The 24,546-nt window shown below is 44.2% G+C and overlaps 1 protein-coding gene across 3 annotated transcripts in view; it reads right to left on the reverse strand.

Moving 5' to 3' along the window:
- The window catches only part of mpp7a (MAGUK p55 scaffold protein 7a), a 142,982-nt gene that overhangs the window by 85,045 nt on the left and 33,391 nt on the right, over window positions 1-24,546 (reverse strand). For 2 of the 3 annotated variants that reach the window (XM_075453011.1, XM_075453009.1), the window contains exon 2: window positions 17,589-17,757. In XM_075453011.1, coding sequence (XP_075309126.1) covers window positions 17,589-17,625 — 37 coding nt within the window. In that variant the 5' untranslated portion in view covers window positions 17,626-17,757. Of the gene's footprint in view, window positions 1-17,588; window positions 17,758-23,426; window positions 23,494-24,546 lie in introns of those variants that run through there. The other variant, XM_075453010.1, reaches the window with a different exon arrangement.

Below are 24,546 nucleotides of genomic sequence, written 5' to 3' on the forward strand. Positions count from 1 at the left end.
CTGATTGTATGTCAGCATTTTGTTGTTTTTTTTAAACCGTCTAAAAAAGCAACTGAAAGAGATGAATTTGAACTAAATGAACCGAACAGGCCTTGCTGCAGACTTTATGACTACGCAAGGACAGCAGACTTTTGCATTTCTCCTGACCAGCGTCGCCCATAAACAGAGCATCTCCATAGCCCGAGCAGTTTGTTGGTGGCAGTGAGACAAACAGGGTTCAGGGAGCAGCGAGACCACAGTTGAATCTGAATCCTGTCAGAACAACACATGCTGAAATCCACAAGGCTCTTTGGGGGTTTACTAACCCAGCTTACACAAGGAATGAATATTTCAAATTCATTTTAAAGAGAACCAGACTGGGGAGCTGATGGTTTCAACATTAAGCAGAGGGGAGGCGAAACACTCAGAGGGAGAGAGAGCACAAAACCAGCGAGTCAGTGGGGCCGCTTCCAAACACAACAGAGTCCTGCAGTGAAACTGATGGAGAGCAGTGGCAGATACTTGTTTGTTGCTTAGGTCTTCAGTGTGGCTGCTATTCACCAAACCATGGGGTACACTGAAGGTCAGGCACTCAAGCTGGGCTACATGCTTCAAAGACACATTTACCAATGCATCAAAAAAGGCCCCCACAATTTAAACTCCTCAAACACACACTTTGCTTGAAACCCTTTCAATTTATCATGAGATGAAGCTCTATATACATGAATGGTGGAACCATCGAAACGTCCAACTGAACTTCAGTGCCTTGGCTATGTGTGAGTGTCTTTTATCAGCGGAAATAGCAAGAAAGAGAAAAGAGAGATTGATTTTTTTTTTAATTAATTAACAGAGGTACATTCAGAACTGAAATGATTGATTGAAAAACAATGGTTGAAGTTGCTGGCTGAATGAATGACTGACCGACTGTTACAGCAAGTGTGTGCTGGCAGCTCAGAATGTCTGGTGGAAGAACCACGACTGACTACACTGAGTCATGTCTGTCTCTCCTGCTGCTGCTGCTGCCGGGCACTCAGATAGATGGACTGTCATCTGCCACTGTGAACCCTCTGCTTCCCATTTGGAAGCGATTAGGGGTTTGAGTCCCTGGAATCTCTGAGCGGAAGGAAGATAGATCACAATTATAACCTGCCTGGCTCTCCAGTTCCCAACACAGAATGTAGGTTAGCACCTCATACCTCACTTTTCCAAAGATTAAGTGTTAAAGTAAATGACAATAAAGGAGGGAATAAAGCCACTGAACAAGACAACATAAAACCACAACTTGTCTTGTTTCTTTGTGTGACAACAAAGATCTCGCTGTGGCATTCAGTGCACTTTCAGTGTGGTGCTTTAATGTCCAAGTAGTAATTATTTCTCTTCAATGTTTGCCCCAATAAAAATATATATAAAAAAATAAAAACTGTGTCTTTATGGCCGCAGATCAAAGTTGTTGGCCATTGCTTTGCACGTCATGCATCACAACCAAAACCAAAACATGGGTATTTTTTTCTGTAGTTCGTCCATGAATTTATATTTATGTCTCTGCGTTTTCTAGCTGCAGATTCTGGTGCCACGTACTGTTTAAACAGAGAAACTCGTGCCGAGGGCGGTCACTGGTGCTCATCATAGTGCTGACCAACTGAATGTTTGAAGAGAGAAGGCGAACGACAAATGATGATGATTCTCTACAGTCAGAGACTGTTCGAGAAGGTGGGAGTCCAAAACTTTTACTTGTGCCTCACTTCCACTCTATGCTGTAGGGCTACGAGGTGATGCAATTTTTAGCTCTCAAAAAAGGGGACATGTCAGGGTAAAAGAGGACGCCTGGTCACCCTGTATTATGGGAGACACACTAGATACCTCACTGGTCGGTAATTCAAAGTGTCCTGGCTTGGTCACACTTCTGAAGCGCAGCACTTCGCCACAGGTGTCCCCCAAGGTTCAGTACTGGGACTTCTTCTTTTTGCCTTATACACCACCTCACTGGGCCAGATCATCCGATCACATGGCTTCTCATAACAATGCTATGCTGATGGTACCCAGCTCTATCTGTCATTCCCACCTGACTACACAGTCTCAGCACAAATCTCAGACTGTCTCTCTGACATATTGACATGAATGAAAGCCCATCACCTCCAACTAAACCTCTCTAAAACTGAACTGCTCGTCTTCCCAGCCAAAACAACCACACACCACAGCATCTGCATCCAAACTGAATCCCTATCTCTTGCTCAATCAAAGGTAGCTAGAAACTTGGGTGTCATGATTGATGACCAGTTGACCTTTAAAGATCATGTTGCCTCTGTCGCTCCATCGTTCCGCTTTGCATTGTTAAACATAAGAAAGATCAGGCCGTACCTAACCCAACACACCACCCAGCTCCTGGTGCAGTCTATGGTCCTCTCCCGCCTTGACTACTGCAACGCTCTCCTAACTGGTCTCCAGTGCTGTGAAACTTCTGCAGATGGGCCAGAACACGGCGGCGCCTCTGGACTTTGATCAGCCTAAAAGAGCACACGTCACCCCTTTTTTCATTGAGCTCCACTGGCTACCCATAGCCGCCCGCATCAAATTCAAGTCACTAATGTCAAGGCTGATTTATGGTCGCCAACGGAGAGCCCTCTCCGTCAACGGAGACCCTCCCGGAGACGCTCTCTGTAGCTTGCGTGCGTCGGCCAAAATTTCGATCTATCCGTCGAGGCGACGGAGACCGCAAGGGTTGTGATTGGTCGGCTAACAACATCATTTCCGGAATCACTTTTCCGGTTTAGCGCCTTCCTCTCAGAACAACAACACCGCCATTTTTTAAAGAGTTTACTGTGTGCCGGTAAACAATTAATCAACGACTTTTACAATCGACGGCGCGAGATTGGGTCATTTAACGTAGAGACGCCTACTGATCTGGAGGTGAATTGCCTTGTTCATCCGACAGCCCGACGGAGAACTTCGAAAGGACGGACTACGGGGACGGCTTGAGGGATAGTGACAGAGAAGCATACTGAGGCCTTTAGCCTGCAGAGTCCTTAATGGAATGGCTCCCATCTTCTTGAATGCTCTTGCAAAGGCTTACGTCACGCCTCAGTCACTCCAGTCGTCAAAGGATTGTTGTCTAGCAGTGCCTACACCACGCTCAAGACAATCCAGACTTTTCATGTGTCGTTCCACGGTGGTGGAATGACCTACCAAGTGCTACAAGAACAGGGTCGTCCCCGTCTATCTTCAAGAAACTCTTGAAGACCCTGCTCTTCAGAGAGCATCTCCTACCCTAGCACCTACCCTGTACTTCCCTTTCTCTTTCTGTACTTCCCTCTATGCCGACACAGACAGAGTCTGACTAGTGTTTTCCTTCTATGTAGCTTATTGTTAGCTTTGATGTAAGCTGTAATGTTATATCCTCATTTGTAGTCGCTTTGGATAAAAGCGTCTGCTAAATGCATAAACAGAAACATAAACATAACAAATAAGGGAGGAAAGATTAAAAAAAAAAAAAAACACTGCACTTGGCTTATGAGGTCACTGTGTCGGTCTGAACTCTGTGACCCAGGGAAAAGTCTGTTTGAAACAGCAACGCAAAGAGCTGTGGAAAAGCCAAGAGCTAAACAAAGAAATCCTTAAAACTGAAATAAAATTGAAGAATATATGGATGGCCAGTCGTGGAGAAAAGATGGAAGAAGGAAGGGAAAAGAGGAAATGAGCCAGAAAAAGAACAACTTAAAAGGGTAAAATCATTGCGTGTAGACGCTAAATAACGTGGAGAGAAATAAAATCCTGGGCCAGATGTTCAGATATGTGCATAGAGCATGCATCACATACATGTCAACTGTGTCCAGCACAAACAGCGACAGAAAAAAATTAGAAAGGGGGAAAGAAAAAGAAAAAGCAAGGCCTGGCGATTCTTTACTATTAAAGGGTGGACTGAAGCATTTCTTGTAAGCCTGGTCTAGCTTCATTTGACTTGCTTTGGCCAGACTACTCTGGAACGTCTCGTGTGGTGGCTGTGTATAGTGGAGCTGGCAGTGTCTAGTGGTGTGTGCCACTCGGTTCTGTTGTGGGCTGTGCTGGACGAGCCAAGTCGAGAGGTCCTGAAGTTCAGCGCGATGCTGCGGAGGACGGCTCGAAAACAACGGGAGGGGCCAGGGCCTCCAAAGCGTCCCGTACGGGGAAGCAACCGCTTTTACAGCCAAGCAGCACTTCCCCTCTCACACCCACACCAACCAGCGGTCAAGGAAAATAACCATGTTTTTCACAGATCTCCTCTATGTGAAACACAGACCAAAAAAAAAAGTGCTTTAAATATGATACGCACAAATTGCTAGTCACACAGGTCAACTTGCTCTGGGATTTTTCAAGGTCTACATAAAACAAGGAAATTACTGGCACTAATCTAGAAACATAAAATTAGTCAAATATGACCCTTTCCACCACAATGTAACTTCAGCACTGCGTAAACACACAACACCAGAAGAACACAAGCGGCTGGGAGACAAATTTACTAGCCTGTCTGTAACTTTGCTTGCTGGACTTTATGGCTTGGATAAAGAGAGAACCCACTTCAATATCATAACTATTGTGCATACAAGAAGACAAACTGTGTGTGTGTCTGGTGAAAATAAACTTGTTTGAATACAGGAAATCCATGCTGGGTTTCACTCCATTTCCTCCTCCTGCACGTCCTCCAAGGTGCTGGCTGAGTTATTGACCAGCCTCGTATATCTTGTGTGAAACAAAGAGCGTATAATGTTCGTGGGGTTCACCAGACTGCTCGGGGAAGAGCATTGTGACAACATGCGAGAGCTTTCTCAGCAGGTAAGTATGAGGAGAAAAACGGCGGTAGCCATGGGTGGAAGCAAGAGAAGCAGCTTCGGGCTATGCTGAGTAATCCTTTCAAGGCTTGATTTAGTTCTTACTGTCAAGTTGAGAGAGGAGCAAAGGCTGCCTTAAGCATAAAGGGGGCAGAGACGCAGCATTCGAGATATACGTTACCATAAATAACATCTTATTAAAGCGTGGTTGCGGACAGAAAAAAAAGAATGATGATACTATAAAAGGAAAATGAGAAGGAACTCTCTGAAAAGAGAGGTGGAACAATGGCATTCTGCAATAGGAGGAAATAATCATTTCAGCGATGATGATTCCTGCACATACGCAAATATACTTCATCCAAAAGGGAAAAACTCTAGACAGACAGTGGGTGGGAAGTTAATCAGAATAAAGAGCCAAACAAAAGGAGAAGTGTTTAAGGGCCCCGCATTCACAGCCAACACAGGACAGGACAGAATATGTCATCAGTCCGTTGGCCCTTAGGAGGCAGAAGAATGAAACACTGACCATGAGGCATCACCTACCACGCGTTTTCTGTAGTATCACGAGCTGTATTGGCTCAGTAGACACTGTGATCTCCTTAGGGTACAACAGTGGAAGACTGTGGAAACGTATGGGGAGAAGTCATTTATGAGGCCTTCACTGGAACACAACAGCAGGAGTGTGTGCTACATTCAAGCCCACAAGCCTCACATTACCAGCTCAAACCGCATGTCCACATTAAAAAGGTCAGGGGACGGAGCCCTCCAATATCATGTTCACGGATATTTCAATGCTACGCTCTCTGAATAATTCCATCCTTTGGGGAGGGAAGAAAAGGTGAGTGCCTTCTGCAAGATGTTAGTTAGGAAAAATGACTTCAGCAAGTACGGTGGATTGGTCAAGGTGCAATCAACCGTCCCTCCAATTATCTATCAACTGTTCCACAACCACAGGTTCAACTCTGCATGTACGGCATTTCAGAGCCTGCAAAGAATCCGGGGTTCGTCCTGAGATCATGCCTCATGTTGCACTGTTGCATTACAGAGCGAGGGCAGGGCAACCATTACTAAAACAATTTACTTTTCTTCATCCAACTTTCAACACAACATCAAGGAATTGCTTCGTGAAGTAATTGCCTCACCGGCCCATACTGCATCACACCTTTACTTTATTCTTCAAAGGGCTGTCAACACGTTGCAAACAGAGCACAGGACAAAAGGACAAGTCTAATCAGCATAATTGAATGCATACATTCTGCAGAATCAGCTCACCATCGGAGGAGTCGCAGCGCTTTCATTCAAAACCGTTGTAACTGTGGCAGCTGAGTGAACCGTGACAGGCAGCATCTGCTCTCTGCTCATCTGGGCAAGCAAGAGGCAGCTTAAAGGGAACTTAGCATCTTCTCCAAGTCTGAGTGGTAGGACTGCCACTTTTAAAAAGAACTGCGAGTGATAAATTATGTAAGGACAGACAGAGAGGGCAAAAAAAATTACACAGGGGGAAAACACACAAGGCTAGGAATGTTCGGGCAGACAAAAACATGATGACAGAGACAACATCATGGATCGAGACAGATATATGACATGTGGCGGCTGGAGAGCATAGCAGAGTGCCAGTGTAGTGTTTAGTGTTTAGTGTTTGGAACAGTTCGTCTCAGTTGGAAGGCTGAGTTTGGCTGCAGTCATCCAAAACTCCTCTTTCACCATATGCAGATGAAAGAGTGCTCTTTGGTCAAGTCTGAGCTGCCTAAGTTTAGATCGCCTCTAACATGGTAGACAAAGCGGAATCCACAACAAGCCAAACCGATGGCACTTTGAAACGCTAATGCCACCTGAAGTACCTCATTGTGATCACACACTATCAGCAGCAGTTATGAGAGTTTGTGCTCTCATTTTTTTCTTCCACTGGCTTAGTCACCATATTGCAGGCTATTCCTCACCACTGCCAGCTCATCAAACAGTGCACATGGTGTGTAAAACTGTCTTTTTTTTCTAATGCAAGTGAGCTTGTCCTGTCCTCCAGCGACTGATTTAGTACCCTGTGGACTCTCCCCTGAGGAGAAAGCTACAAGATTCTAACTCTACAAAAAGAGAAAGAATTCTCAATATTCAAACAAATAAAAATGATCATTCCTCTCTCTCAGTTGCACTCATTTGGTTTCTTTCTTTTACATCTGTTTCCTTTGACTGTGTTTTTTATTTTTTGAGCAGAATTATGTGGAATTTTAGTTCTGATACAACTGGAAACAGGGAGCTCTTCCAGTGGCGACAAATCCTTGTGTTTCATTACTGTATCGCTGCGGCACCAAGCCGGCAACTGGCCATCGACCACGACAAATGGCTGAAAACTCCCAGAGGATCCTCCATCTCACAGGCGAAGTCAGCCCCCAACCCTCCCTAATGTCTCCCACAAGTTGAAGCCAACTAAGGACCAGATGCTCAGAATTCTTGACATCAGGATGGAAAAATGTACTGTTATCCTTGACAGAGAAGAAAATAAAATATGGCCAATATTCTTTTCATACTGATATTATTTAGAGATTTGTACTTCTACATATGCCTTCGTCCTACTCTAGAGTGTGTCTAAGTGTAAGCATTATTCTAGTGTAGTCACACAGTGCTTCACTATAAGAATATCTGAATTGTATTATCCCGGATCATTATATAACCATCTCCTTTCCCAACAGGGAAGGTTCAAGATTGGAGAAAATAAGATGGCTGGGATTGTTCATTTATCACGCCCGCCTAAACATACACAGCCAGTAAGTTATTAGCAGGTCTGGTAAAAGCTTTGTCCCTATGAAAGATTTCCAGCTGTGTGTCGGCCACCTCCTCTGCAGCTGTGCATGGCTGAACCACCCTTACCTTTAAATGCTGTGCGGGGGCTGTAAACCTTGATAGAACATGCAGGTACAACTTGGAATAACATAGTTAACTTTAATGAGGTTAATAAAAGGGCATCGGGGTCTTAAGACGTGCTTTGAACACAAGAGTGCAAAGCAAGGTTTGGGCCTTGCCTCTGGTGTGTGGTTTAATGGGCACAAAGCAGTGACGGTAACAGCACATAAGGGATGACTTGTCAGCAAGCATTTGACTCGGCAGCAGCCCATAAGACTTAATTAATCACACCAATAAGTGTCTTGTTCGATAAATCAGGCCAAGACAACAAGGGCAGTAATGTAGCAAGGACTACAATGTAATCTAATGCCCCTTTTCCACCGAACATTTTTGTACCAACACAGCTCTACACGGTCCCACTCTACCCTGATTGGGAGCTTTTCCACTGCGGGTTGAAGGTGGGACCCGTTACAATTTTGAGCCCCGGCAAGTACCTGCTTCAGAGGTGGGTCTAGTCGGTACAAGTCGGTGCTAAAACGTCACGTGATCAGTGCTGTCCACTGATTGGTCAGGTGAAATTACGTCATACACGCAACGAAGCTCTGGGAGCTTTATATAATCACCCGCCATGTATGAAAACACACCTGCGAGAGCAACAGAGAATAAACAGAATTGCGAAGATGGAAGACCAGAGAAGGAAAGCCAACCCATGGACAGTGAGCGAGGTGCAGACCTTTCTGTGTGGTGGCCGAGGACCGCATACAGAAGGAACTGGACGGAGCGACACGAAATGAGAAGCTAGCCATGGCTATCACCGGAATTCTCAGCAGTACCGAGACCAGCTGAAGAGTGATTACCGGCAGGTAAAGGACCACAACAGCCGGAGTGGCTCAAACCGAAAGACATGGAAGTGGTTTGACCAAATGGACGGCATTTACGGTCACCGCCCGGAGAACGGCGTGGATTCGGCGACGTCTTTGTTGGAGGCGATGGAAAATGGTAAGTGTTGTTCTTATCCCCTTGATGCAACGCTTATATCTTAACAAATACATGTTTTATATCGTAACAAATACCTGTTCAGTCTTTAACTTGTGTAAAAAGTTACACAGGTGTCTCATGTAAGTTGTTCTGAGTGAGCTAGCAAACAACGCTGTTTTGGAAGGCTAGCACAGTGTCTCACCTATGCGGTTACGTGTATGCGTTTCGTATGTTCACACTTTTTATTATTTTTTTTCCCTTAAGACTCGATTTGTGCAACCGATGAGTGTTCGGTTGCTGAGGTCAGCGAAGATCCTTCAATCCCGCAGGCTTCAGAACCGACACAGAACCGAATCTGCAGCTGAGGCAGCAGCTGCTGCATTCCACCGGCACCAACACTGGCGTCACCGCCTGTATCTGAGACAACTCCTGCTGTTTACTTTTGTGCTGTCTTTTTTTAATAAAGAGCTTGGTTTAACTAAACAATATGGATTGTCAACTGCATTACACATTACACTCCATCTTGTGTTTACTTTTGACTAACCGCGGCGTGACACTTTGTAATCACCTGAAACCGACGTCACGTTAGTGGTGAACGGGCCGACTCCGCCCACTTCCAGGCCACAGTTTGGGTGGAAAAGAAAATGTTACTGGTGCCGTGTCGTGTAGTGTAGTGTCGGGCTATATCGAACCGAGTAGAGTTGGGCTAGCTTGGCGGTGGAAAAGGGGCATAAAGCACTATCTCATATGCAGTGTCCAGTTCACGGAGCAAAAACAGCTTCGGAAGAGCCTGAGATGTTCTCCTGACCTCTAAACTCTCCACAGACCGATCTGATAGCATCCATTGGAAGCAAGCCCAATACACAACACACTAAGGCTACGGCTACACGAAAACGAAACGAGGTTTTTTTTTTAAAACGGGTACGAAAATTCTTGCGACCACACGGCAACGCTGCTGTAAAGACTCAGGTCCAGACGAAAACGGATGAAAACGATGAAACGATGCAGTACACACGCCACACCTCTAGGTGCGCTGTAAGCCACCCCCACCGGTTACACCAGCACAATAGAAGAAGCAATGCGCATGCGTGTACGCCCCTACTTCTACCAGCGCATCACCTGTAAATGTTCCTTCAACAACGCCGCTGTAGTTAGCAGTGTCTGCAGCAGTGCTGCTATCAATGTTGTGGGGTCCATGATGATCGCTGTCTGTCCTTGTTGTGTTGTCTTCTTCCGGATTTTGAATGGAAGCCGCTTTTTGTTCTGGTCACTGACGTATGTGTATACGTCACTGCGTTAGCCATGTGACTGACTGACGCAAAAACGTTTTCGCTGTAACAATGGAAACGAAACGACCTCGTTTTCAAATCTTCCCACTCTGGAACCCGTTCTCAAAAACTATCGTTTTGGGGTAGTGGGAACGCCGGCTCCGTGTGGCCGCGACAGCGAAACGATAAGAAAAAGTATCGTTTACAGTGAAAAACGTTTTCGTGTAGCCGCAGCCTAAGACCCTCCCCAGAACCCACAGAGCCCAAAGGACCCCTTTTTACTAAGGTGTTCTTTGACCATGCCTCGACTGATCAGAGCTCTTTTGGGGATAGCACACCCTGCTGACGTGTAAACCTTCTACCCAGATAGAAGTTTCTGAGCAATTTACTCAGGACTGCTTTATATTTTTAGAATGCCATTTCTCTCTGTCCCACCCATCGCCGGCCCCCACCATAGAAAAATCTCTCAGCATAATGCTGCCATCACCATGTGCGACTGCAGTGATGCCTCCGTACAGCTTCATGGAAATAGTGGCAAAAGACTTTAATCTTTATTTAATCAAAACATAGTTTTTCTTCTCATAGTCTGACGGGTAAAGGTTTTTGTTAGCCTTCTGCCAAAGTCCCAGTTTGGCCACTCTACCAAAAAATCCTGAATCAGTCCGTCAGCCGTGAGAATTTTTGACTCAATCTGAGAGCAAACTTAGCAAGACCCCCGATGTATGTCTGATGCTGACTAACGTGTTTTCCATTTGGAAGTCCAGTTTTAGTTGGACGAAGACATTTTTTTTTTCTACTGACAAGTGAATTTGCTAATTGGTGCATTCAATGGAGCCTCATTTACTGACCCCTTAACACATGAAAAAAGGGTGCTGGAACCAGCAACAGTGGACTATGGGGGCCTGAATAACAGTTACACTGGAGACTGTTTCTGGACAAATTACCGTTTGTTCATTTGTGTGTTTAATCAATATGCAAACAAATTTTATCTCGTTTTACTATCGTCCGCAGAACCTCATTTCTTTGCCCAGCCTCACTATCAGTAGCTCTTTGCTGTTGAAGGTTTCATGACTGATGAGTGCGAGGCAAATCCCACCGTGCTGATTGTGAGAGAAAACAAAATCACACCCCCTCTTCATGTTTTCTCTCCTTTGGCGAGGTTGATTTACGTGCCGTTGCCTGTTCTCGCATGATGCAATAATGTTTCTCTCTTTCTCAAAAGTGCATCCTCCAACCTTTCACATGTCGGCATCCATAGCCACCGATTCCTCCACTTTCTCCTTCGGGACTTTTCTAGTCTACTTTTTCTACAAAGGATGCAGCACAGAGACAGGAAGTGCTCTCTCAGCACACACGGCACCATTTGCCTGTTCAAAGAAACCGTATAGCATAGCAGTGCCGCCATGGCTGATGCATATGGGTGTACGGCAAAGTAGACATGATTTACCAATTCTAATCTGATAAAAAATACGATCATTAATTTAGCAAAGAGATTCGATAGTAATCTCAACACAGTTTTCAAGAATCTATTCTGTTTTTTGTGAGAACACGCGACACCTTTAAAAAAAGATTTGTTTTTTAAACAAAACAGCTAATACTTCATTATTATTAGACTTGTAGTATAGTAGTGGTGTAAAAATGGACAGAAATAATCAAATATTTAATTGCAGTTGACAAATTTGAGAAAAGATCTCATTTCCATAGATATTCAAAAATAAATGCAGGCTAATATTGGCCAATTTGGCAAATGTGTCTGCTGAAATAAAAAAATTTAAAAAAAGAGGAAAACTCAAAACTAGCCACCGAAAGCTGCATTAGTAGGATTTGAGTCTGGATGTTCATAATAATATCTTCTGCTCTAAATGGCCATGTCAGTGTATTCCACCTCTACCCCACAAAGGGAACCTCTCCACCACAGGACAATAATCGCATAATTCAAGACGCAGGGAGGAAATGGGGCTACAAGGAGTAAACACCCACTCTCGCTCCAGGAGGCTCGCTGACCTCTGAGTGGCATAAACCAGATGCTGTGTGTCTGGGGGTCTCTGAGAGAGCGGAGACGTTAGCCTAGGAGCTATGAGAAAGTTCCCCGTCTGCAGTCAATGAGCTACTGTTACTGTGTCACTGAAGTCGAAGTGGTACATTAATACTGAAATACAAATCTCATGTCAGTGCAAACAGGGGCGAAAAAAGAGAATCCTTTTAGGTTTTTATCTAAAAAAATTTTAAAATTTAAAAATTTAAAAAATGGAATATCAGTGATTGATTCTACATCAGAGTTCTTTCGTCTCTGCGGGCTTTGTTGGACATGCTGCAGTAAACTTTTGGTCGGCCACAGCATCCGTACAGGAACCTAAAAATCCTAAAACTTAAATTTGCATCTAATGAACTTGAGCAGGGAGATAAATTGTTTTGCGCAGACAGAGGAGTGGGCTGGGTTTGTCCGTCTGGATATCTCTGAGTGGGAGATGAAACAAACTGGGATGAGCTGAGCCAAACTGAGCGGAGGCGTAACGGTTATCTGTCCCCGACTGAGCTGCAACCAAACTCCATCACAGTTGAACAGGAGGAGAAATGACTTAACAGCAGCTGTCTGGCACAGAGAATATAGTTTTGCAAAGGGAGGGAAGAGGTGGTGGGGGGGTTAAATCTGCGTTTAGTTTTGACTTATTGTCTGAAGAATCCTGTGAGGCAGACTCCCCACTGTCAGCCCTGTGAGGCGTGAAATGGAAATTAAAAGCTCATTTTCCATCTCTCCTTAGCCGTCTTGTTAGAATGAAAATCAATGTGTTTATGCATTAGAACCCCCTTAGACAAAAAAGAAAACGGAAAAAAAAAGCACAATGCAATAATACAAACGAAATAACACCAGTTAAATGTTAAATGATCAACTTCAATCATCAGCTTCCCAATCATTCATAAAATCCAGAGTCATGCTGTCTTTTTTGAGCATGTTTGTTCATCACATATAAACATGGTGTTCGAAATGTGCAATCCTATTCTTGTCAGGTGGAATTGTCTGTTGACATTTATTTGTGGCCCTCTCGAGGTGTTTTTGGTCATCCTCCTAAGCGTGACAACAAAAGCACAAATATAGCTGCGCATGTGCAGGGCTCAGATGGAGGTTTGCTTTCATGACATTTCATCTTAACTATAGGGGGAGCCAAAGAGAAAACAATTCCACTGGAAGCAAACGTAAATACACTGTATACATATTTACTTACCTACTTATAGTATAAAGGCTACACATGAAAAACAACAATGTTGGTTGGTTATGTCATCTATGCTTTGCTGAATCGTTTGTTCCGAGTGTGACTGTGGATAAAGGCTACAGGAGCTGCAGACTGAGGGCTTTGGATTGAAAATGCAGCATTTAACTAGTGTTACATCCATCCATTCATCCATTGTCTTCTGTTCATTCGAGGTCTGTTGTGTTGGCAACAGGTTCAGGCCAGAAATCCAGGCATTCCTCTCTAATGGGGAATCCCAAGCCAAAAGGGATTATATAATCCCTCCAGAATGTTCTGGATCTGCCCCAGGGCCTCCTACAAGTTGGACGTGCCCCGGAAACCTCCAAAGAGAGGCGACCAGGAGGCAGTCTAACCAGATGCCCAAACCACCTCACCTGGCTCCTTTCGCAGAACCAGTGTCGCATTAAAGCTATGGTAGGTAATCCTAGAGAGCTAGCAAGAGAGCTAGCAAGATTCGAAAGTGTCCCCTCCTCTAAGCTCCACCCTCCCCATTCCGTCAGTGCTTCATCCAAAGCCGGTAGAACCGCGTGCGCACATGGAGCAGGGAGCCGGCAGAGGGGGGCGTAGGCAGAAAGAGGCATCTGATTGTTTTTTTGTAGGCGACCAATCCGAGACCAGCGGGACGCTGATCTCGGATTGGTCAGCTTTTTCTCAGTCCTGCAGCTGCCACAGAGGTCTGATTATTTTTGTCCCTTTTTCTAAATACATCTTGTACAGATTTCTCTCAGGATAGACGGACCATTTCACCCAGTATTACAAAATGTGTTTCTGAACAGGATTACCAACCATGTCTTTAAGCTGAAGAAGCTTGGAGGTGGTTCGAAATTATGGATGTTATTTGCTGTTATTTGCCATTTACGCTTCGGCACGCCCCTGAGGGTCCCCTTTGTACAGTGGGAACGCAAGCTGACCCCAAAGCAACCTGACCCGTACCGTACCGTTCTGAACCGACTCGTACCGGACTGCGTAGTGGAAACGAGGCTTAAGGCTGAGCCCAGCCACCCCTTGAAGGAAACCCATTTCAGCTGCTTGTATCTGCAATCCCGTTCTTACGGTCACTACCCAGATCTCGTGACCACAGGTGAGGGTTGGAACAAAGATGGACCAGTAAAGTGAAAATCCTGCATCAGCTCCCTCTTCACCACAACAGACTTTAGAAGCGAGCTCATCACTGCTGACAAAGTCCCAATCTGTCTCGTTAACAAGATCCCAAGATACTTCATCTCCTCCTCCTGACGCAGGGACTCATCTCAAACCCAGAGAGAGCAAGCATTCCACCTTTTTCCGGTTGGATGCTCCAGTGCGTGCCGAAGGTCTTCGAGATCATGTCCATGGAAATCACAAACAGGATCGCTGACAAGGGGCCCTGGCAGAGTCCATCTCGCACTGTAAACGAGCTCAACCTAGTGCCAGGAATAAGGGCGCAGCTGTCGCTTTGGTAACGCAGGGATCGACTAGCTCATAAAAGCAAACTCGGTACCCCGTACCCCTGCAGCACCCCCTACATAACCCCTTGGGTAACATGGTCAGAAACCTTTTCCAAGGCATTTCTACGGAGTGTTACGGTTTCTTTCAATCATTCAAACAGCATGAATGTGTTTGCATCATGTCCTAATGAGCACCTTGTCGGCTCTTCTGTAAAAGGTAGTTAAAGCAATACAGGTGGGCCTAGAACACTTTCCACAGACATGGTCTTTTACTTTTGAGGCTTTGTGCAGCAGCAGTACATCATTATCATAATCCAGCTCTTTTTGAATTGTAAAAACATGATTAATGTAAGCATCACAGAGAATAGATGAGCGTTTCACATAATAATAACATGGCGATTTGGGATCAAGTCGGAAATTGTGTTAAGCAAATCTGCATTTAGATGAGAAATGATTGACAACGCAAGCTCATCCCATGCAGGACTCAGACTGTGTAATCACAGTTTAATCGAAGTTTCTGGCGCTTCTGGCTAATTTTGAAGAACAATGACCTTTGTTATGCTGAGTTCCAGGGCAGAAACTGCCCAAGAGTTTCCAAAGGCTGAGATCCCGCAGTCAACGACTGGTTTCCAGTCGTGCATCACACCGTTTTGCTGTAAGGTCAGTTGCCATTTTTAAGGGCTTTTGATGCCATTCTCTTTGGCCTTCACAACATGACAATACATTCAAGTGCTCACACAGAGGTTTGTTTTATCGACAGTTGCGATACATCCCAAAAATGTAGGTGGAGCCGGAGAACAAAAAGTTTGCCAGATTCTGTAGTTGCTTTAAAAGCTACTAGCCATTTCTTTTTGGCCTAACAAAGAAAAGAATCAACTTGGACTAAATCTGAAACCATCACACTATCAAATGAATGTGATTGACCGTTTGTGTGCTTTCCGAATCCAGCAAAAACAGACAATTACTTCTGATGGCACATTGGTGTAAGCTACACCATTGTTGAGTTAAGCCTAATTTACAGTCGTCCGGGAAAGGCCACGGAGAGCCCTCTCCGTCCTCGGAAACCCTCCCGGAGACGCTCTCTGAGATGCTCTCCGATGCTTGCGTGCGTCGGCCAAAATTGCTAACTATCCATCGAGGAGACGGAGACTCGTGGAGACCGCAAGGGTTGGGATTGGTCGGCTAACAACATCATTTCCGGAATCACTTTTCCGGTTTAGCTCCTTCCTCTCACAACAACAACACCGCCATTTCTGAAAGCGTTTTTTTTTTTTTTTTTTTTTTAAGTATTTTTTTGGGCTTTTTATGCCTTTAATGATCTATCTATCTATCTATCTATCTATCTATCTATCTATCTATCTCGGTCGCCATTGTTTACTGTGAGGTGTGGAACGAAGCCGGAAGGTAAACAATCAATCAACGACTTTCACGGTAGACGTCGCAAGATTAGGTCATCTAGTGTAGCGACGTAGTGAATTGCCTTGCGTATCCGACATCCCGACGGAGAACTTTTAAAGGATTAATAGCCTCTACGTGACCATGGAGTCGGATTGGCAGATAGCTACGGAGTAGCATAGTAGCCTTAACTCACTCAGCTAGACTGAACTTTTAAGGTATATTTGCTGTTGTTTGGTGAATATGTTAAGCAAGGTAGGATAAAATTTAACTACATAAAAAAATATCAAAGTAAACATTACACTGGCAGCTATTCATGTTCCGGCTGTAACTACAAACAGTATTTCACGTTTTTTCACATTTAATTACATGGAAAGCATATGTAGATGAGATGCTATTCATGGAGAAATAGTTCCTTTTTTGTTTAAACGCACTGTTTTAATTCTATTATATTTCAAGACATACTTTTAAGCTGCTCAAGTGCCAACTGATCGAAGAACAGATGCAGCCTAAATATTTGCTAAATATCAGCCTAGATTTTCCTTTATCCTAAGACAGCATCATTATGATGCTAAGTGTAATACTAGCAGTGTTCTCTACAAGCTTTGGTACGATGCCGGGCTAAATTCCGGTGCCAGGCCAGCCACAATTATTTGTGACTTCACCAGGCAAGGGGATCAGTAACCAATCATTCATGCATTATGTTCATCATGATTCACCTGCACAGTCAACTTCACAAGACCATCAAGGGGGAAGTAGAGGAGATGGGCCGAAGGAATCTTTACGAGTTTTATTTGGAAACCCGAGTCCTTGTCGGTAATTGCCCAAAATGACTGTAATCGTAATTGACGGTCTGGCTTTCTACTTTGCCTGCACAAATTTCCACCACGACGGGGGCTTCGGTAACTCTGTTAAAAGTCTGGATGCAGTAACCCACACACTCTTTATCCATCAGCGCAGGACCTAAGGTCTATCCTCCTTTCATCCTTTCGCTGTCCTGCATTTGTGTGGCTGAGTCCTCTGCTTGTGTAGTGATGCAGCCGGCCAGACTGAGAGGAAAATGGTGTTCCTGAGGGCAGAGGTGGTGCTTTCTGGCAGCTGTTTTAGCGATAACAAGCCTGATTTGTTACTCATTGTCGCATCACATACTCATCAACACACTCACAAGTGCAAACTTCACAGATGTGAGACAAAAAAAAAAAAAAAGAGGAAATAGAAAATGGTGTATGCATTAGAACATAACTATGCTCTGTGTTGTTAAACTGTACATTTGAAGGTGGATGCTTTTCATTTTGCTGGGAAGAAAACACAGTGAAAATGGACTGGTTTATCTTCCAACCACACTTGGTTAGTCCACTGAAGAAAAACAACCTAAGGCAAAGTTGAGAGTAATCCTTTTCTACCTCGAAATAAATTCAGGCTAAGCTGAAATTTAGATGCAGATGTTCTCCGTTGGGGTCATATAAGGTACTTGCATTCATTTGTGCTGCCTGTGAACTGATGAGCGACATAACAACCTAAATCATCGAAACACATTACTTTTTCAGTTCTGCTGAAGGAACTAGATGTTATAAGTACATTTTAGTGGAGCGTGTATTTTGCAGGCGACTTGGTGTTACTGAATGTGTTCCTTGCTGAAAGCTTTCGTACCTGGCTCGTGGCCGGCTCCAGTGGCCAGGGCAGGCATGGCTCCTGCCGACAGTTTCAAGGTTCCCCTCAGGCTGTGGAAAATGGCAGCCGTGCGTCAAAGTGGCGAGCTTCTCAACAGAAATCCCAAACGACCAGCTGAATCCGACAATGGGCTTTATGCCATGGAGCCCTGGAAGTAAACAACATTTTAGTACCTACACGTCAAGAAGCAGAATGGCCGTATACATGTGTGTCTGTTAATGACTGCGTTTGTTATGGGATTGACAGCCATCTGTAACCATGGATATGGATATCAACAAGACTAGCAAATACATGTATTTTTTTTGGAAGGGGAGTCAATCATTTCAAGTGAATAATTGGTCTTTCACAAATGTTCAGAGTTGAATCTGAATGATCACAAACGCGACGATCTTTTTCACCCAAAACCACTTCATCTCCTGCTTTGTACATTAGCCAAACAAACCTTCCCTGGCACCCGTACACTCAGGATACATACACACAAACTGAATTCAAACCCTTTATTCAGCATCAAGCTAAAAAGAAAGAGGAACTTCATCCACAGTGGAGAATTCAGGAAGCAAATACAACAAACCTGTGAAAAATCCATCAAGAGTTTAAAATGAGTGCCTTTCAAATCCAGACAACTATACAGAAAAAAGGAGTCCAGGAACAGGAAGAGTGGGGGTGCAGGCACATGTTGGAGGGGAAACGGCTGATCAGTGGCATCATTCGGACGTGCCTCAAACTCTTCCATTTCATCTGACAGTTTGCTCACTGAAAAGCAGGCTACAAAAAAATAAAAAAAATAAAAAATAAAAAATAAAAAATAAAAATCACTAAAACAGAATTAAGTCTGCTTCAACATGATCTGCAACAGAAGTAACAGCTCGTCCCGCTTTCAGCCATGAACACGTCTGTCTGTCTGTTTGTTTGATCCTCCGAATTCGCTGCAGGCACTGGGGTCCATCTGCAGTCATGCAACCACAAGAAACACCCAACTAATAAACAATTTGGGTTCTTTTTCAGCATCCAGACTACAGATCTATTAAACGTCGACTCCCATGTGCAGTGGCCCAGTCAAACTGTAGGGTGCTTCAACAATAAGGTCAAAATAAACAAAGTCAGAAACATAAGCTACACTCTGTGCTTCCCATGAGGCCATATGTAAAAACGTGCATCCCTCTCTGACCAACAATGTGAAAGGGCCTCAGGACCGAGCAGAACCCAGGTCAGGCCTTTTTGGAAAAAGCATCTATGCTGTACAGTCCAGAAGATACTGGAGCGAGCAAGTGCGCAAATCGTTGAGAACATATCAGAAACAGAATATTTGTCCTCTGGATTGAGATGTACAAAATGTGGTGCATTCATCAAACAGCACTTAAGTGAGAATCGATTTTCCAACAAGAGGAGATCTGGGAGACAAATTTCAAATCTGCTTCTGCTCCATGCCAGCATCCATTTGTAGGCCAGATTTCTCGGTCGTTTTGCAGGAGGATAAAGTGCAAGCGAAAAACCTGATGAAATCGGAGTTCATTGCTGTTCAACCCTTTGTGTCCGTCAATAAAATAGGTTAAGAGGACCAGCAGAAAAGGGCACCGGCGCCTCAAGCCATGACCACAAAATCTCTCCAGCAGGCCAATTTGAACCGGGGACCAAACCTAACAGCCACTGAGCTCACGCCAAGAGCACTGACCCATGTTAAATCAGTCAGTGTTTCACAGAGAGGGCTCTGCACGGTTTTGTCATAAACTTTGTGATCGGATTGACAGACTTAAGGAAAGACAAGGGAGGAAGGCCATGAATAATCTTGAGGAACACTCTGCTCTTATATCAGTCGATCACCTTTGGTTGCATCTAAACGGGAATGACCACATCGCCTCCGATCCGAGGAAGGATTCATCTTTCCTTGTGGATAGCTTTCTGAAGGTCAGGAAGCATGTTGCAGAACTGGGAACACCTGGGACTTTTAACAAGGCCCAAAAGTCTCATAACAGACGAGCTTAAAGAAACATTCTCCGCTCTCAGAATGCTCTGAGCGTGTCTGCTCAGATCACACAATATCAGATGGTCATTTGGGAAGTAAAGTGACACTTGGCCATGTGTTATAGAGATGGTGGTATGAGCTTAATTGCAGTGAAATATTCCTCTCTGTGCGCTCGTGAAGTCTGACATCAAATGGTTCTGCCACCATCTAGTGGGGACTTTCACAACTGCAGGGAGCGTTGACTTCTCAGGTCCGACTTTGAAAACAATCTGAGGCACCTCTCCCCTTCAAAGCCAGGAGACTCCGTCTGTGCCTGCTTAGCCTTGTTCGCAGTTTGAAACATGAATCGGAATTTTGAGAGAAAATAGCTTTGGGTGATGGATGGATTGGGTGAAGGGTGGAAACAGAGATGTGTAGGAGAGTAATTCTTCCACTCTTTTCAAAAACAAGCTATTCTGTCCAGCCAGAGGGCGAGGCGAGGCGAGTCCAACCGTCCGATGTTGTTAAAAGGACAACAACAGAGTCAGTTGGTGAATGACTGACAGTAAAAGAAATAAATAAATGAAAAAAAAAAACACTACGACGCCTCTCCAAGTGCCTGTCAACGATTTGAAAGTCTGCTCCACACTAAAAAATGCATTGCTTCATTTTTATCTCTTAATTGTGGACGGAACTGTGAACATTCAGCGTTCAAAACAAAAAGACAAAAGGCCCCAACAAAAGGATCCTCATCAGGAGAATAAGGAAAGAGGAAAAAAAATGTCACGCCCTGACATATTCACAGGGGTGGCTGGATGGAATGGTTCTACATTCATGTCATCTCTATCCGGACAACAACAGGACACATGAGAGGTCACCGCTGCTATGTAGCACCACTGTAAACCTCCCCCAGGCAGCCTCGCTCATCCACCATCAGGTGACAGGAAGGCCAGTTAATAGTGCCAGATTTCACTGGGCCACCATGAATGACAGTGATCATCTTAACAGCATGACTGACACCCATCCAAAACCATCCCTGTCACACCTGCTCTGGTTACAGCTCCAAGGATTCATTTTCTGTTGAGTTATCCACCAGCTTTGGTCTGCTGATCAGCTTCAGCGCGAGTATTTTATCTCCACTGGTCCTCAGAGGCTATGTGACACCTGCTCAGATTACCAAAACTGTCCCGTCACCTTTGGCATCTCTCAGGTTTTCAGATCTACATTTTGGGACTTGAGCAGTCAGCCTTCATCCTAAGAGAAGAAAAATGTTCATGTCGTTTCTCCTACTTTTGACTTAATGGATCTATGTGACAGATTAAAAAAAAAGCTTCTTTTTTCACACAGGACTTTTAAAGTTAAACAACATTCAGGCAGGGTATTTACCTCTCGTGCTCTATTGCTACTAGAACTCACATGCAATCTGTAATTATATTCGTATCAATAATGTGTCCAAGTGTGTCGACGGTATCAAGGACTGAAACAATTGTATGGAAAATGGGGCTGAATTTGAACAAAAGATTAAAGTCTTAAAGAGAACATGTAAAGCGACTTCTTAAAGAGAAGTATGAGCGCTTTGATCAGTTCAGCTAAATTTGGATTTCAATCAATCAATCAAGCACCGTCGCCTCACGGCAAGAGGAATCCTGGTTCCAATCCCGCCTGGGGCCTTTCAGTGTGGAGTTTGTGGGTTCTCTCCGGGAACTCTGGCTCCCTCCCACCGTCAAAAAACAAGCATGTTGGGTTCAATGGTGACTGAATTGACCCCAGGAGTGAGTGTGAGATTGCATGGTTGTTTGTTTGTCTTTTTTTTTGTCTCTGGTGACCCGTCCAGAGTGTACCCCGCCTCCCGTCCGATGGCAGATGAACATTTTTCACAGCCCTGAATTGGATCAAGCAGGTATAGAGAATGGATGGATGGATTTCAGTTAGGTAATGTTTACAGACTGAGACTGAGAGGTAAAATCCAATCAATCGCTGTAATCTACAGCCCATCGATGCACACAAACTACTGGCACTGTTGCTGCATGTCTTTCCTCTCTCTTCCTGATTCTTTTGGATTCATCAAATTAAACATATTCCAGAAAGCAAAAGAAAAGATAGCCTCTACCTCCACATTGCCTCAGCCTCCACATCTACACGTCATTTCATTATATTGTAAACCACTGCCTGCCATTTCATAATCCAGAACTACTCATGCGACCAAGGCCACAGACTTGCTGAGTTATTAAATTAACAGCTTGTAATCAACACTGGGCCGCTGGAGGGTGGACTGCATTGTGATGGCAACAATCTTCCAGTCAATAAACAAGGCCTGATCATGTTTAGATAGACAGAGGGGACTCTAAGACAGCTGAATAGGCAGAAGATGAGAGATGCACTGCCATGTGGGAACGATGAAGTTGTTCCTTTTATGGAAAATTACGTTTATTTTACTTGAAGCCTCCCTGGTAAGCTCCAGCTTTGAGCGTTGGTACGGGGCAGCTGTGAAGACAGATTGGATGTAAAATCAATTTGTATTTCAGCTACTCTACATCATATTGGCTTATAGCAACCGCAAAGTGCAAAGTCAGACAGACAGAAGTAGATAGAGTTACAGCCACATGCACACAGCCATACATGACACATTCATAAGAGTATAATTGCAGAGTCTCCAACTGTGGTGAAGGCGAACATTCGATTACACACAGACGCTCAGTGGGACTACATTTCAACGGGCTATGCATAATTGCAGTGTATCAAACCGTGGCCGTGGGGAATGTTCATCCACATGACGTTTTCAAATGGAAATACTTGTTTTCAAGGAAGAAGAGAAAAGAAATTGAAAAATTCTCCTGCACAGCCAGCTTTTTTTTCCTGGTGGAAAAACATGTTGTTGTATAATGTCTTTCTCCCGCCTCACCACAGTGTTGCCAAAATGTCACCGCGTCAGTGCTTATTAAGTGTGAGGCGCGTGACGCTGGTGGGACGGGGCTGTGTTTTCTGGAGGACGCCATACGTTTTCCAGTTAATAGCCGTTAGCTTTACGAGGGATTGGGGCTGCTTAAATTAAGACTCGGCGGTACCTGGCATGACCGACGTTCCAGGAAGGGCCGACTGCTGTGAACCGGCAGGGACAACAACGAGCAGCAGGAGGAAGAATAAGCACGCAACTGAAAAGCACATCGAGGCAAACGTGGAACCTCAATAAATATCATTAACCCGTGACCAAGAAAAGTTCAGCGAAAAGACGGCTTCATCCGATTGCGAGCGGTGAACAGAGAAATGGGAAAAGTGAGCTTCTCTTGGTCTCAGGTGGGACTTTTTGACAGCTCAGACAGAATCAGCGCTTCGCCGCACGTTGCTCGTAACTGTCCAACGTTTCCACATAAAAGAAATCAGCTTATGTGTATGTAACACATCTGTGCTTACACACAAATAGCACACACTCACACAGAAAAAAAAACTCTGTGTTTAGGTCAACCGGTCTTTCCAGAGAGGGGCTAAAACATCTCTAGTCATTCTCCCCTTTCAGTCTCTCAGCTGGCTGCAGCGCTTCAATGTTAAATGAATTAAGGAGATTAAATCATTAAGCAAAACACAAGTTAAATTCCCAGGTTAGCTATCTGAGGTCTATTTGATATAAGCTCATAATACCAGAGCTAATTCAAAATGTCCTCTGTTCTTGCTAATCAATATTACAATGCTGACAATAAACACTCTTGAATCTTGAATCCGACAGTTTCACTGCAGATCTGGAACAATTCGAAATGTAAAGGCCGAGTGTAAAAGTTACTTTGTCCTCACAACAATACTGTGAGCACAGACGGACAAACTTATCTGCTGAAGCACAAACAGGACTGAGTGGAACAGACCAAAATGAATCTCAGACTTACCAGATCAGATGTAGTCTCACACATCGCAGCTGGCACTAAAACACGCGCACAGAAACTAAATCCTCCCGTACCGGAAGACACCCAGCGCCCCGCAGCTCACCTGAACAGACCTGAAATTCAAGCTTGTTTGGTTTTTTTTTTCCCCCATGCTAACCTAAAAGGTTCACAGTGCTCCACCCTTTTTCACTTCACAATACAACTCGTATGTAAATAGAGGGAAACGTGAGACTTTGCTATGACTTCAAAGACACTTCCCCTATTTTCATTATAAGATCTAAAAAAAAAAAAAAAAATGTAAAAGTATTTTTACTCCCAGACAAATTAAATAATCTTTTAGAAAGCCAATACTACAGTTGGGTTAAAAATATCAAACATGCCGCCCATTTCCGTTTTAAGGTTTTTTAATGACAGTCAATATGCCAGATCTACAGCTTTGAACGGTAACTTGCCTCCATTTCCCTCTACACACCTGCAATGATGTCACTCCAATAGTTCTGTATAAAATGGAAATTAAACAAAGATAGTAACTCAGGAAACACCTAATTACTAATTAAATAATCATTTGATTTGGAAGCATCTTATAACAGGATTAGCATGTTGGATACTGAGCTTATGATGTCGATCCCACAACGCAGTGACAACAAATGGCCACTAGATGGTGGAATAAGCTCACTAAATATCTCGATTTAGACACTTCTTTAGGCACACTTCGTTCATATTTGTGTGTATGTTGTGATCATACTCTACATTTTCTGCTTGTTGCTGCCAAAATCATGGCCTCAGATATGTCCAAGGTTTCCAGTAAAAAAAAAAACACAACCAGTAGTCAAACTGACAGCCTTCTGTTCAAACCTTCGCTAAATAGAATCTAAATTATGACAATCTGCAGGAAATATTCTGCTCTCTGGCATGCATTTTACCTATGAAGAAAAAAAAAACTACTCGTGAAAATAGTCATTAATTGATTTAGTTGCACATGCTCCATTGTGCTCTCAGCTACTTCCTTGTCTTAACACCTCTTCCACTTCTCCGTCATTGTCCCGTCTCTACCCTCTGGTCCCCATGCAGACACAGCAGCTCTTTGTCCCTCTCAGACCAGGAGGGGAGTCACAGTCACTAT

This window comes from Odontesthes bonariensis, chromosome 20, assembly GCF_027942865.1.
Source record: "Odontesthes bonariensis isolate fOdoBon6 chromosome 20, fOdoBon6.hap1, whole genome shotgun sequence".
Lineage (NCBI taxonomy): Eukaryota > Metazoa > Chordata > Actinopteri > Atheriniformes > Atherinopsidae > Odontesthes > Odontesthes bonariensis.